At 38.2% G+C, this 13,788-nt stretch overlaps 1 protein-coding gene across 1 annotated transcript; it reads left to right on the top strand.

The window, feature by feature from the left end:
• Positions 1-2,238: 2,238 nt before the first annotated feature.
• Positions 2,239-3,306, top strand: LOC6566748 (cytochrome b5 domain-containing protein 1). Its single transcript, XM_001993165.3, has 3 exons — positions 2,239-2,389; positions 2,446-2,811; positions 2,870-3,306. Exons 1-3 carry the CDS (start codon positions 2,243-2,245, stop codon positions 3,002-3,004), a joined length of 648 nt encoding a protein of 215 aa, XP_001993201.1. The 5' UTR covers positions 2,239-2,242; the 3' UTR covers positions 3,005-3,306.
• The last annotated feature ends 10,482 nt before the right edge of the window (positions 3,307-13,788 follow it).

Below are 13,788 nucleotides of genomic sequence, written 5' to 3'. Positions count from 1 at the left end.
ATAACTATATGAATATAGCTGTTCCAAAATACATTACAAAGTACACGAGAAAACTGTTATGCTCTCAACAAGGGCATTGTTAGCAGTAAATACTCATGTGTACATTGTTGTAAATGGCAGGAAATGTGCACTTGAGTGCCAGCAACGACAGCAACAAGAACAACAACAACATCATCAGCAGCAGCAGCAGCAGCAGCATCCACACACAGCATCAATAATTGCTCTTCGCTGCATAAAAACTTCAAATTACAAGAACAACAAAATAGCTGAAAGCAAAAACACATTATTCACAATTCGATTTTACAGCAGTAAAAAATGTGACAAACAACAAAAAAATGAATAACAGCAGCTGCTTGCATTTTTTACTTATTATTTAATTTTAGTTTAGTTTTTCTTTTGCAGTGCAATAATTAAAATTGCATTGCAATCTCCGTAAAAGACTCGCGCGTAGGCTAAAACAAACTAAACAAGTTTGAGACATTTGAGATGTTGGTCTCCATTTTCATTGCCTTGACACATAGACAGAGTGTGGCGCCAGCTTTATAAAAAAGCGATATCTATATTTATATATATATATATATATATATATATATATGAACGATCACAGATTAACTAATACGAGTTTAGCTGGCGGACAACATTGGGTTTCATTTGCAGACCGAGATCAGCACTTGGCAGCTGATGAATACTGTGTTGACTTACAAATGATTTATGCACATTGCAATACTAAATTGCTATATAAATAATTAAAGAGTGGGTTTCATGGATTCGATATTTGTGAGAAAAAAGAAAAAGAATTGTTCAATTAATAACTTATTAAAAACTAATACTTTTGATACGATATCCGCCTGTGAACTAAACCTAAAATTCATTGCCTGATTCCCGACCAACATTAAATAGCTTAAGTGACTTTTAATTGACGTCATTTTGACTCGAAAACTTCAACGATAGTCATAACTATTTGTATTGTTTTATGAGACACACTCGAATGACGCGCTATCAATAGTAAAAAAAACAATTAGACATAACCACAGGGTGCTTTCAGAGGCTACATAACAGTTAACACCCCACAGACTGCGATCACCTTTAAGCAATTCATTTGAGTTGGCTAACAGCTGACGTGGTCACATGGCTACGTAAACAGCTATAAAAGGGCGCCGCACATCCACCCCCCGCTGTTCATCACTTATGGCAGGAGGGTGCTGGGAGTATAGATCATAATGGTTGCATAAGCAATTGAGAAGTGTGGCATAATTCAGAGGAACAGCAACATCAGCAGCTCATGTCAGATCTATGCATGAAGATATAGCTCATTATGTTTGACTTACGTCTCGTTTGTTGTTGTAGATAGCTTCCAACAGCATTGCCAACTGTTGTGCTGGAAAACCGAAAAACCATGCCTGAAATTAGGGAGGCGTTCGTCCTGTCAGAATTGTGTTTGTGGCTGCTGTGAGGGTTGCAGATCCTACACAACTGTTCTAAAAATTATAGATACAAAACAAAAATTGCCAACATATGTGGCAGAGGTTAGACAGCATTACGTAAGCATTTCAATCGCTTACAGTAAACCATCTGGCATATCTGTAACATTCTTTTTTAAATTTTAGCCACGAGGCAAAGAATATTTGTTTATAATGTTCCCACGTTTTCGACACGTTCCAGAAGCTTGACGCCCGAAGCTTCAACGTCTCGGAAACGGAACATTTATCATTGGAATTCCGTAAGAAGCCCATCAATAAAACTGTCTTTTGTAAATACTCTAAACTCAACCACAAAATGCCTGGCAATCATTAATCTATTTAGCTATTTATAACCACGAATTGATGGCTTCGGGAGGCGCTGATGACTTGACAATTGCCGGCTAATTATGCATTGTCCAACGAAAAACCAGCTGCCTTCATTTTTCCAATGAAATTTGAAGACGCATCACTGCAACTGCCTTCCGAGATTAATTGGCCTGCCAAGAGATATGAACAATTACAACCAACTATCGCACTTACCGCAGTACCAATTGAATGCGGTAAATATGGAATATATTAAAGATACTTAACATATCTAATCCTATCCATCTATCATTATACATAAGTACTCAATATAAACAGAGTATAATTTCTCTAAATTTTTCTTCCAAGCCTTTTTATATCTTTAAATCAAATAAACTTAGAAAAAGTAAGCAAACTTACATAAGAAAATTAATTGTATCATTTAATTTTATATTTTATTGAATATTTATTTGCTGGCAATGGCGCAACCTATAAGAAAAATGCGTTACTATCTCATGGATGAGATTTGTATACACAATAAAAAGGAGGACTGCTGGATTGTGATTTACAGAAATGTCTTCGATTTGACGCCAATGATTAAGGATCGTCTCGATCACTGGAATTGCGTAAGACTGAAATTGAATTATAAGACTTGAGATATTTGGTATATTTTCCACCGCAGAGCATGGATTACTTGGTGGCACATGCCGGCAAGGATCTCACCCACTTGTTTCATGAGAATGGCGAGCCACGCACTGAGATCTCACTCAGCACCGGCCGTCCACGTGTGCTCTTTCCACCCATACTGGAGGTGGCCATCAGCGAATTCGCCAAGACCAAGCATGCCATGTGGAGTCAGGATCCCTTCTATCACATAGGTCGTGTAACGCGACGACCTCGGCGCATTCGACTGATTAACACGCTGACTGCAAAAGTTCAGCACATGAATGTGTGTGACGAGGATAGCATCTATGACATACAGGAGAAGTACAAGCAGCGCTTCAATCATCATGCAGGCAGCTACGAGTGGCGCAAATTCTCAAATGGCGTTAGTTTCGATATTAATTTGATGTTATTCTGATTTTATTTATAATTACTCTTTTTAGGCCAAGTGCTGTGGTGTTCTTAACTTGAATGGCACCTTAGATGAGAATGGTCTCACTGATGATGAGGATTGTGATGTGGAATTGCCGCCGCCATCCATCTGGCTATACTACACTGATGACCTGACCATTGCTTGATTGGGTTTTGCAATTTGTTTACCATTATTGCCGTTTTTTTGGGTTATTCGAAAATTGGTTGTGCATAGTGCAAGTAAAGGGCACATTTCAAGCTACACTGCGTTTGAGTCGAAGAGGCATTAAAACATCAAAACTAAGCTTGGGCATGGGACTGCTTCTGGCTCTGGTATTATATGGTATTTATTTTTATTTTGAACAAATGTCATGGTCGACATGCGCTGCTAATAATAACAAACTGAAAAGTGCAGCGGACTTATTCAGGGCCACACTGAGATAAATTTTTGGGTGTTGAAATAAATACTTTTGCTTCAAAAATTAAATACGGACGATATTTATTATTGATGGGGATATGTTTCTAGTAAAATAACTTAATTGTCTTCTGGCATTTCCTATGTAATTTATATTAATGTATATATATATATTTATGCACCATTTTTTTCTCGGCTTAAGATTGGGTTTAATAAACTCATAAAGTCGCATAATAAACTTAACCAGTTAAGTAATCAAAAACTATAGAGCAAGCATAGAATATACATAATAAGGTAGATGCTACACTTTTATATGTATAGGCATTCTTATTTTTCAGTGTATGTAATGCATGCTTAAAATGTGCCTTACTGCTCCTGCTTGCTTAATATATGCGGGTTTTTTATATTTAGACTTTAGGGAAGAGGTAGGGGCTTTGGGCTGTTAACTCGTGTATGACGCTAGACAGCGCCTGCAGCTGCCCAGCTGCCCAGCTGCCCAAGTGACTACCGGCTACCCCTCGTGGTAGTAGGTGACGCTGGCACGCGTTATGGCCCGCCAGCAGTTGCGCCTACTACATATTACAGACTGAGTACTGACTGACCGACCGGATCCGGAGGGGGTGCCAACTGAACTGTGAACGCTTTTTAGTGAGCTATGCCAAGTTTGTGTCTTAAGTCTTTCGTTTCAGATTCAGATTCTTGGTAGCAGCAGCACTTACAAGTCCAAGCCGCCCATTGTCTGTTCTTTTGCTATCTTGCGCGCATAAATAATTAATTTCAGCCTCATTCTTTTTAATAAAATGGATGAAAAAAAATATATGAAAAAAAAATTAAAAACACACTTTAATTGTAAACCAGTTTTTGTTGGAGTCCGCTCCAAGTTCCCTCCATAAATGGACGCGGTTGCTTTCGCAATTTACATTAAACAAGCGACGTGTGACAACAAAAGCTAGATGGCTATAATAGCCGGCCAGCCATTAATTTGCACCTGAAATGTTGTGAAATATTTTGTAAAACTAATCTCTGTGTACGATGCCCATCAGAGCGGCCTGGCTCGTTGGTACTAAAGCTAAAGCAGCGCCATTCCCACGCAACTACAAATTAACAGCTGGCAAAGGGCAGGCTAAAGGCCCAAACCAAAACAGAACAGAACGCTGCAGACAAGCAGAAACTTGTGAAATACTTGTTGCTGTCCATCGATTGGGGCAGAAAAAGATGTGCTGCTCTGCTCTGCTTTGCAGCGGTGTCAGGCAACAACAGGCACCGACTTAAGCATGAGTCACGCAGCGAACAAGTTTATGCCTGTTTGGGCCATGGGAAAAAGGAGCAATGCCTTGAGGAAGACTGTCTGGGATTGAGAACTGCTGCTGGTGCTGCTGAAAAAGGCAATGTGCCGATAAAAACAAACAAGTGCCCTTTAATGAAATGTGCCAGACTTGAAGATACCTTTTAATAAAACATGGACTGGGATTTTTCTAAGCTACTAATTTCAACACTGTGGAGAATTGATGTGTAATAACTTTAATTAAGGCAGATCATAAAAAAATTAGGGTTTGCATTCCCAAAAATACAGTCTTAATTTCATAACTTCAACTCTCTAACTCTTATAGTCTCTGGGACCGATGTTATACACAGACAGACGAGCATGCCCATGGATCAAGAATATTGTTTTGTATTAAATTGAGCACAAAGGGAGGCTGTTATGTTTATAGTGGGTGTCGTTGTACGACTATTGGCATATTACGCACTTGACTTAGGGTATAGATACATATAAACAACCGTTGCACTGTCCACTGGTGCAAAATGCGTTTGACTCTGGGGCAAAAACCAGTTTTTTGGCATGCGCGAAGTTCGTTGTCTAAGTCTTTTGTTTGCACAGACTATAAAATTCAGTCATAGAGTTCATTGGCTGCTCAAACACGCACACACACACAAATGCACACATAACTGTGAGTAATCAATTGTGACATTTAAATGTAAGTACTATGCATGCATTTTATGGTTCATAAAGTAAGATCAATAAACTTAAATATACGTTTTTATATACAGATGGTTATGTCGTTTGTCTACAAAAGTAGGAAAAGGCATTCTTGAGCTTAGATATTTAACTGAGTCATGAATATATGAATTTTTTCTTAGAAATGTAATATTTTATTAGCTATTAGTTCATTTAATGATAACAAATATATGTTAATAATTGTATTAAGTAAGAGTTACAAAAAATATTCCAAATAACGCACAACAAATTGTATCTGTACTACTCATAGCTTGAGCAACTGAATGTGGAACTGCTAGAACAAATCCTCCCACAAACTCTGTTGTCGCTCTAACAATCAACTGCAGAACAATATAAATATATTTATATATATATATATACTTCTCACTGAGCAGCAATGCCAACGACAACCCGCAATTGTTGTGTGCACCCAGAACTAAGCCACTTCAAATTGTTTGTTCTGTTAAGTTAGTTGCTCTGGTATGCGACCAACAGATACATCAACAAAAACAACAACAATAAACTGCAAGCCATGACCCATTCTCACAGGCTGAGCTATGCGTAACTAAGTTGTACGGCAATCACATTCTTTCCCAAAGCCCACAGTCCCGGAAGTTGAGCGTCTCTGGTATGCGAGCAGATAGTTCCACTGGGAACTTATCGCAGCTAAAGCGATTTAATTTTGTGTCTAGCTTTGCATAATCTGCCAAAGACTCCTGCTAGAAATAGAAAGCAGGTATAGCCAAAAAATAATAAAATTCAAAATGTTTGGCCTGAAGGTCAAGCTAAGACTCAGTTTATAAGGAAGCCTAACCCCGAAGCTGCTACCGAAATTGGCTAAACTTCCTTAATGGTAATGCGTGTCAATTTCATTTTCTTTTTAACAGCATTTTTCTTAACACTTACTGGTAACTTCCACCGACATTTGCATTTGGCATACAAAATACTTAACGTTTGTTTGGCATTCAAGACTCGCATTTAATGAATTAAATAATCAATACATATGAAAACGTATGCGACAGCAAATAGCGGAACCAAATTAGGAAGTGGCCACAAATCACCCAACTAGCCACAAGCTGCCTGCCTGAATGTCTGCCCATATTTGGGGCCCAAACAACAAACAACTGAACAATAATAACAACAACAACACAACACCAGCAACAGCAACAGATAACGACAACAAACGCCAAGTGGATATTTGTGTGGTTAGCCACCCAAAACGTTGTCATTGGCATATTAAATACCATATGATATGATACATGTAAGTTGGGGTCTGTTTGATTACCCTTCGGTTTGGTGTTTTTGAGAGGACAAATCTAATAGGATTTCATCTTTTTCACCTGGCAAAAGCAATTGAATGAAACATAAACTTACTTTTTGACTATAATTAAGATTTTTAAAAGATAAGAAAATTTAGACTAAAACTTAGATAAAAGTTAGGAACAATATAGTATTAAAACTATAAAATGTATATCAAATGGCTAATTGGTTGTTTGAGATTTTTTTAAAATATTTACAACAAATTTGACACTGAAATTTATATATATTCTAAGGTGTAACAAATAATATTAAAGTTTTAAATTGCATATTATGATTATAAAATAATTCTCCGAATTTAAATACTTTAATATTTTTGTTAGCAATATACATTTGAAATATATTCACAATTATGCGTTGCAAATATATAAGATATTCAATTTTAAAGTGTGAAAATCAAGTTGCACACAATTGAAAAAGGTTTCCAGACAAAATTAATATGCAACTTTGGCAACATGAAGAACAAAATGGATTTCATAAATTATTCAAAGCTTAACTGCTTCCGTTTTGAGTGCGAGTGTCTTCAGTGTCTGATTGACTGTCGACTGTGCGATTGACATTCAGACATTGAGCTCTTCAGGGTATGGACAGAAGACAAGAAGCTTCTACAAGTACTTAGTATACGTTGATTGGGAGTTGAAAAACAGAAGGCAGAAAACTGAATTGAGGCCTCGGGCTGGCGCTGCAGTTTGCTTGCGGTTAGTTTAGCGCAGCTGTTTGTATAAATTTCCAGCAAATAGCAGCAACAACAATAACAACAACAACAACAACCACAGCAATAACAATTTCAAATTGCTGCTGCCAACGAGTTTATTTTACATTTTATTGTATAATTTTCGGATGTGGTTTAACGGCTAACCGAAGCGAGCCACAGACGATCCAATGTACTCTGGCATAAATTAACGCGTGCACCTAAATAAAAATACAAATAAAACTAAGAAGAAGAAAAAATAAAAATAAATACATTTTTATTTACATTGAGAACTCGTCTCGGGTGTGGACCTGGGGTCCGAGTTCCGCTCGAGTGCGTCAAAGGAATGTCCCAGACAATGGGGCGGTTTTTTGAGAAATATTCTATGCAAATTGCCTGAGGACGCATAGACGAGTGGCTAGGCAGACTAACTGACTGGCGACAAAAGGGTTAAAAGTTAGCATTTAGATCTAGATTTATGGATATGACCACAATATATTTGTTGGGCGCGTTTGTTAATTACCAAACGAGCAAGCCCTTTTACGTGGAAAACTCTGCAAAATTCCACTCCTTTTATTTTCACATTTAATGTATGGTTTATTTTTAGGTGTTTTTGTTTCCCATGCAAATCGCCTGCCAGGAATCAATTAAAAAGCACACGTGACATACAACTTACTACCCATATATCATATTTGTATCCTTTTTATAGTAAGCTGGGTTGTTTTTTTAACTTCCTGTTCCCTTGGGCACCGTTAGTTTGGCCTTGCCCTTCCTGACCGGCACCGTGGGAGCGAATTTATGAATTTTCATTTCAATGAGCTCAACTTAAGTTTCATTGATTTATGTCGAGATGTGTGTGAAACTCTGCCTGCGGGCTTCAAATTGATTTTTTTTTTTTATGCATTTTGGTTTTACTCAAGTGTTCTTATGTGGCTTATCAAATTGTCAATTGTGTGCATCTTGGGGTTGATAATGATGGGTTGCTGGCCTTGCCAAAATTAAATTGTTTAAAATTTACTCGCGCATTAAATTGGATTTGATTTATGGCCGACAAGTGATCTCAGAGGGTTTACTCTATTGAAACAGATTAAGAGTACTTAGCTAGGCGTGTGCATGTGAATGATCGGATAAGAGTTCGGTTATATGTGGGCTTAAAGTGAGATTATGAAAAGGGTTCATAAGGGTAAGCCACAGTTAAGAATATAATATTATTTCAATAATTGATCATAATTTATGTCTATCATAAATGGAAAAGACGCTTTGGTTAAATTGATCATAGCTTGAACACAAAACATTACGTTTTAATATTTGTTTATTTAATTTTTGTCTTTTTCAAATGTTTCTTAAACCTTCCAGTGACTGTATTGCAAAGCCTTCTTATTCTAATTATTTTATGTGCTTTCTGATTTTGCAAACCAATTCGCATTTGCATTTCTAATTGACATGTTCTACGTTGCTCTAAGTTCTTCTTCATGTTTGAATGATTTGATTGATTTGCAAAGACCTTGCTGGAAATAAGCTGATTTCAAATTACAACAGCTCATTGTATTTAATAAGTGCGAGAGACATAAATTACAATGCCCTCGAATGGGTTACATAAGTCCTCCTCTCACATCACAGATTCCCACGCTGCTGTCAGAATCTATCACCTCACCTCAATTCGTCTTTTTCTTCTTCTTGGTGTTTTTGGGGGCTTTGCCAGGCAAGCTGTATATATAATTGAAATCGGCTACTGGTATTTTGATGTATAAACAAATATTTTACCTAAGCTGCCCTACGCGCCCTCTAAAAGGGCAAATCATCTATGGATAGGGTTCCTTCTCTCTGCCCATGCCATCTAACCAAATGAGTTCTGCTCTGTGTGTTTTTCTGCTATTTCATCGTAATTATCAACTTGAGAAAAAGTGCTCATTACTCAGCATACGAGTCTAGCTGGAATACAAAAAAATAAAGGAAAAAAGAGTAGCAGTTGCTGCCATCTAATCATGTTAGAAAGTGAAGCGAGTTTTTGTTGTTGTTTGTTGTTATTGTTGTTGGCAAACGAGTTACACGAGTCTCAGTCTGGAATTTCAGAGTATCCATTGCCATATAGAAGATCTGTGCAAATTGGTTTTCATTTTATTCGGCAAGAAAGTGGAAATAACTTTAGTCTGTGCTCCCACACGGCGATTTGGAATACTGGTATGGAGAAACGGATCCAGACACTTTCAAATATTGCCTAACGACTCATTACTAATTGTGAAAGGTCTGTTCGAGTTTCGATTTTGCAGCGTGACCTCAACCTTGAAATATTTGTGGCACATATACGCAGAATCATCAGCTTTAAATCAGCTTACAATTTATATCAAAAATAGTTACAAGTTTGATTTGCAAGGGGTATTATAATTTTGTCACTCTATTGTATGCAACTCATTGAATTTGATAATTCCGACTTAATTTATATTATATACATTATATATGTTTACTTATATATACTCACACATGGAATGTATATTACTTGTATACATATAATCTAAAATCAATCTCATTTGTATAGCACATATATATATATATATTATATAATATTATTTTCGTGTATTCAAAATAATTCGAGTTAATACAAAAGTTCACTTATAACAATATAGCTTATAAATCTTCAACAATTCAAGTCCTGCTCTTTTTAATCATCTTGATTACAACCCTATTATTATGACAGCTCGCTTAAGTTGACTACTTTTAAGTGGCCAATAAGGTCTTCCCATCCGCTGGCCCTTATTACTTAACAATTTTGTTTTATTTTCTCTCATTTTCCAAAAAGCAATAAGCACTTTTTAATAAGACAAATTATCAAAGCAAGTAATTTACAGCTAAACTCCCACCATGCCCCCATACCCAACATACCAAATTAGCTGCAAACATACACACGCACGCACATACACGCACACACACACTTATACACACGCACACACATACAAACAGGTCGCAGTTGGTTTTCATGTCTTGCGGCCATTATAATTATCACGTGCATATTTTTTGTACTTATCGAGCATTTTTTAGCCCGCTTTTCATTACATTTAATGCCACGAAAAAATTTGAAAAGCATAACAAAAACATATGCAGCGACGCTGACGTCGCTAACGCTGCCGCTGCCGCTGCTGCAGTCGCAGTCGCAGTTCGCGGCCAAGTAGAACTTGGTAATGGATGCGCTCGGTTGGCTTTCATGGCTCAGTTGGGGCAGTTAGCCTAGCTCCAAACTTGTAGCATGTTTTGTTTAGCAGTTGTTTCAGTTGTTGTTGTTTTTCTTGTTGTTTTACTGCTGATGCTTTTGTTGTTGCTATTATTGTTGCAGTCATTACCGGCATGACAAGCACAAAAATGCGTTGTTCGTGCACAGAAGCAGCCCCAGTCGCGGCCCTTTGCGAAAAAAATTGCATTTAACTGGGCGTCAAAAAGGGCTAGCCAAAGGTACTAGCTAGTAGCTACAGTAAGCACTATAATAAATGATTTTTTGTTTATTGTTTGGTGAACACTTTTTATAATTTAAATATGTTTATATTTTTCATTCCCGTCGAAGTTCGACTTCAGCGCAGACATTCACAGCATCTGTCCAGTCAGCTGTGCAGTTAGGAACCAATTTTTTTTATAATTTACTTAATAATAATTGAATAATAAACTTACTTACCCAACTTTCATTTAAATTTCTCCAAAGCTGGGTACACATTTCGAGCAAGTACTGTACTGGCTGCTTGACAGCAGATCAAAGTAGTCTATCGATTAATAGACTGAACTCAGTTGAACCCTGGATAACACGTGTCACCGTCAGGCAGAAAAAAAACTGATTTCCATATCTTTGGATATGCGGACGCACTTGGCTAGGTTCCTTCCTTCATGTACTCTAGCCGGAGCTGCAGCCAAGCGTGTCCCTGACCAGAGTGACCGCAGACAATATAGAGTCTCATGTTGGCAACTAGTTTATAAAGAAATTTCAACCTCAAGACAATCGCAATTAATTTGGCTTAGTTAAAAGCGGCAACAAGTGTGCAGCAAATGTCAGGCTGGGTGTGACAGCCAACAACCTGGCGCTTTTGGCCAACTTTATATTTGGCAACAATCTCCGGCGCCGCACCCAGTCGCGTGGGCTGCTGTACTGTTGCCAAACTGCAGCAACAACAATCGCTGCAGATCACGGATACAAATTTTAAATAGTTATTTACAAATGTGCAGAGTGAGAAATTTGAGTGTTCAAGAAACAGCAAATTAACGGCAATTATTAATTACGTTTTCTTGTTGTGCTGAAATCAAATTTACCTTCAACTTTTATTTTTTATTATTATTTTTATTTTTATTTATTTTTACATTTTTTTTTTTAATAATTAATAAGTATATTATTTTTAATTAATTATCAATCCCTTGCAGCTTCCTATAAATTGTTTACAGTGTAATTATTAAAAAACTTGCACAAATTGCTTGACTTCCGTTGATGCCTGTCGTAGCCAGAAACTCATCCTGTAGCTATCGAGTTTCAGGTGACAGACAACTTTTCAGGAGGAGATCTTTAGGGCCTACCGCAAAGTGGAAACGGAAGTGTCGCCGTGTCCAGACATGCAACATACATAATGTGACAGAAAGGTAGACAGCCTCAGCAATTACCAATGACCTTTAGAATCTGTGTTGGCACAGAAACCAAAGCAATGCAATGCAACCAGCAAGCAACTATCGACAGCGAGCAGCCTGCAGCCAGCAGCCAGCAGCGCCAGTTTTTATCCATTTAGCTGCCAATCGGCAGCTTTCAATGGTAAATGGCAGTGTGAGCAACTGCAATTACATGGCCGTAGCAGCTGCCAGTTGTAAGTTGCAACTTGCTCAGTTGCAAGTTTGGTAGTTGCAGCATCTGGCAACAATTGTCGATAGTTGGTAGTTGCTTAGCTGGCCCTCGTCACGTATTCCACTGCCACAACATACATGGGCATACTTAAGGGGCATTAATGTAGTTTATCAACCGAGTACCGTGGTAGATACGAGCACTCCATACGGGGCATGTTATGACAAGGACGAGCAATTGGCAATGGTCAGCGATTCTTGATTAGTTAGCACCGCACACAGTGCCAACACTAAAGGCAACAGTGATGCCAACGAAATAGTACACGAAAATATATAAATAGTTTAATATTTAGGTAAGTCATATACCAAATATATCTACACAGTATCTATTCCACTTATGCATAATCAGCAGACTTAAGCTATTTAATCCTTCTATGTTTCATGCTCATCTGCTCACTCATAAATTCTCTTCCCACATCATTAAAAAGTCAATAACTTAAGCCCTTCCCTCATTATTTAACAACACTTCCACTTGGGATAGATTTTAATTTTAGATTTTATAAAAAAAAAAATAAAAAATACCAAAAGAATCACAAATCCTTTCCTGCTGTTTTCAGCCACTTTGATATATGGAAATTTGAGAATATGACAGCTTCTGAAGATATCTCTGCAGTGCAACACTGCCACATTCTCACTCGCGCTGTCAGCTCTGGTAGCTTCAGCTTCAGTCGCAGCTTTTGTAGTCATTCGCCCCTTTTTTTTTTTTTGAGTTGTTCGCAGCTGAAGCGGAGATCATTAAGAAAGAGCCAAAGCGCACATCCGTAGAAGGACATCTGATCGCTTTTTGTTGTCGCATTACACAACCGCAACAGATATGGCCAGAGGGGCAATGCGAATGGAGTGGGCCAGGGCGCTGCGAGGGGACGGGGGCAATATAAAATAAGTATGAGTTTGAGTATGAGTTCGAGTACGAGTGTGGCAGAAGAGCAAGCGCAAAACAAAATGCGCAAGTAAGTAGAGAGATGAAAGTGCAGACAAAAGCACGCCGCCCCCCGCTGCGCCCCAAAAAATTATCGGTCGCTGCTGCTGTTATTATGCCCTGTACAAATTGGTTGAAACGGGTTATATGAAGCTGTGTAAAATGTATGTGACAGGCAGAGGGAAGCCACTTGAATCCCAATAAAAATTCAAGCAGACTAGCAGAACGAGAGATGTTAAATTGAATTTAATTTGTCTTAATTCATATCTGGCGTATTGATATTTGACATATATAGACACGCAGGGTATCTTTGAATCGATCACTCTTGACTTATTGCTGTTGTTGATGTAACTTCTGTTGTGGCTTCCTGTGGCTTACGATGTGTGACGACATGTAGAACTAATTGTCGTCCACTGGCAGCGGGATTGGTTAACTGCAGCAGCAACAGCAGCCGCAGCAGCAGTTGCAGTTGCAGTTGCAGTATTTGCAGCAGTTGCAGCAGCAGAAGTTGAGTGCTGCCTTGTGACAGACATAAATCAGTTTTGTTTCAGTTATCGGCGCAGCAAGAAGTCGAAGCTGTTGTCAAAGTCGGTGCCGCACTCGTTGTCAAAGTCGCCACATGCTGCCTGCCACCTGTGCAACCAAGCGACCGGTTCGTGTCTGTGCTTAAGCTTGTGCAGCACCCAAAAATTGCGTCATAATCGACAAACGAATGTTTGCAGGCCATCAAAAAAATCCAACCCCCATTGCGAA

Source organism: Drosophila grimshawi, unplaced genomic scaffold (assembly GCF_018153295.1).
Source record: "Drosophila grimshawi isolate 15287-2541.00 unplaced genomic scaffold, ASM1815329v1 contig_1377, whole genome shotgun sequence".
Lineage (NCBI taxonomy): Eukaryota > Metazoa > Arthropoda > Insecta > Diptera > Drosophilidae > Drosophila > Drosophila grimshawi.
This window is presented reverse-complemented; position numbering and strand designations above follow the sequence as displayed.

Excerpts from the sequence above, each read along its gene's own strand:
- LOC6566748 (XM_001993165.3), top strand. The coding sequence starts at position 2,243 with ATGGCGCAACCTATAAGAAAAATGCGTTACTATCTCATGGATGAGATT. Across the intron at positions 2,390-2,445 it reads GTCTCGATCACTGGAATTGC|AGCATGGATTACTTGGTGGC; the intron begins GTAAGACTGAAA and ends TTTCCACCGCAG. Across the intron at positions 2,812-2,869 it reads GGCGCAAATTCTCAAATGGC|GCCAAGTGCTGTGGTGTTCT; the intron begins GTTAGTTTCGAT and ends TACTCTTTTTAG.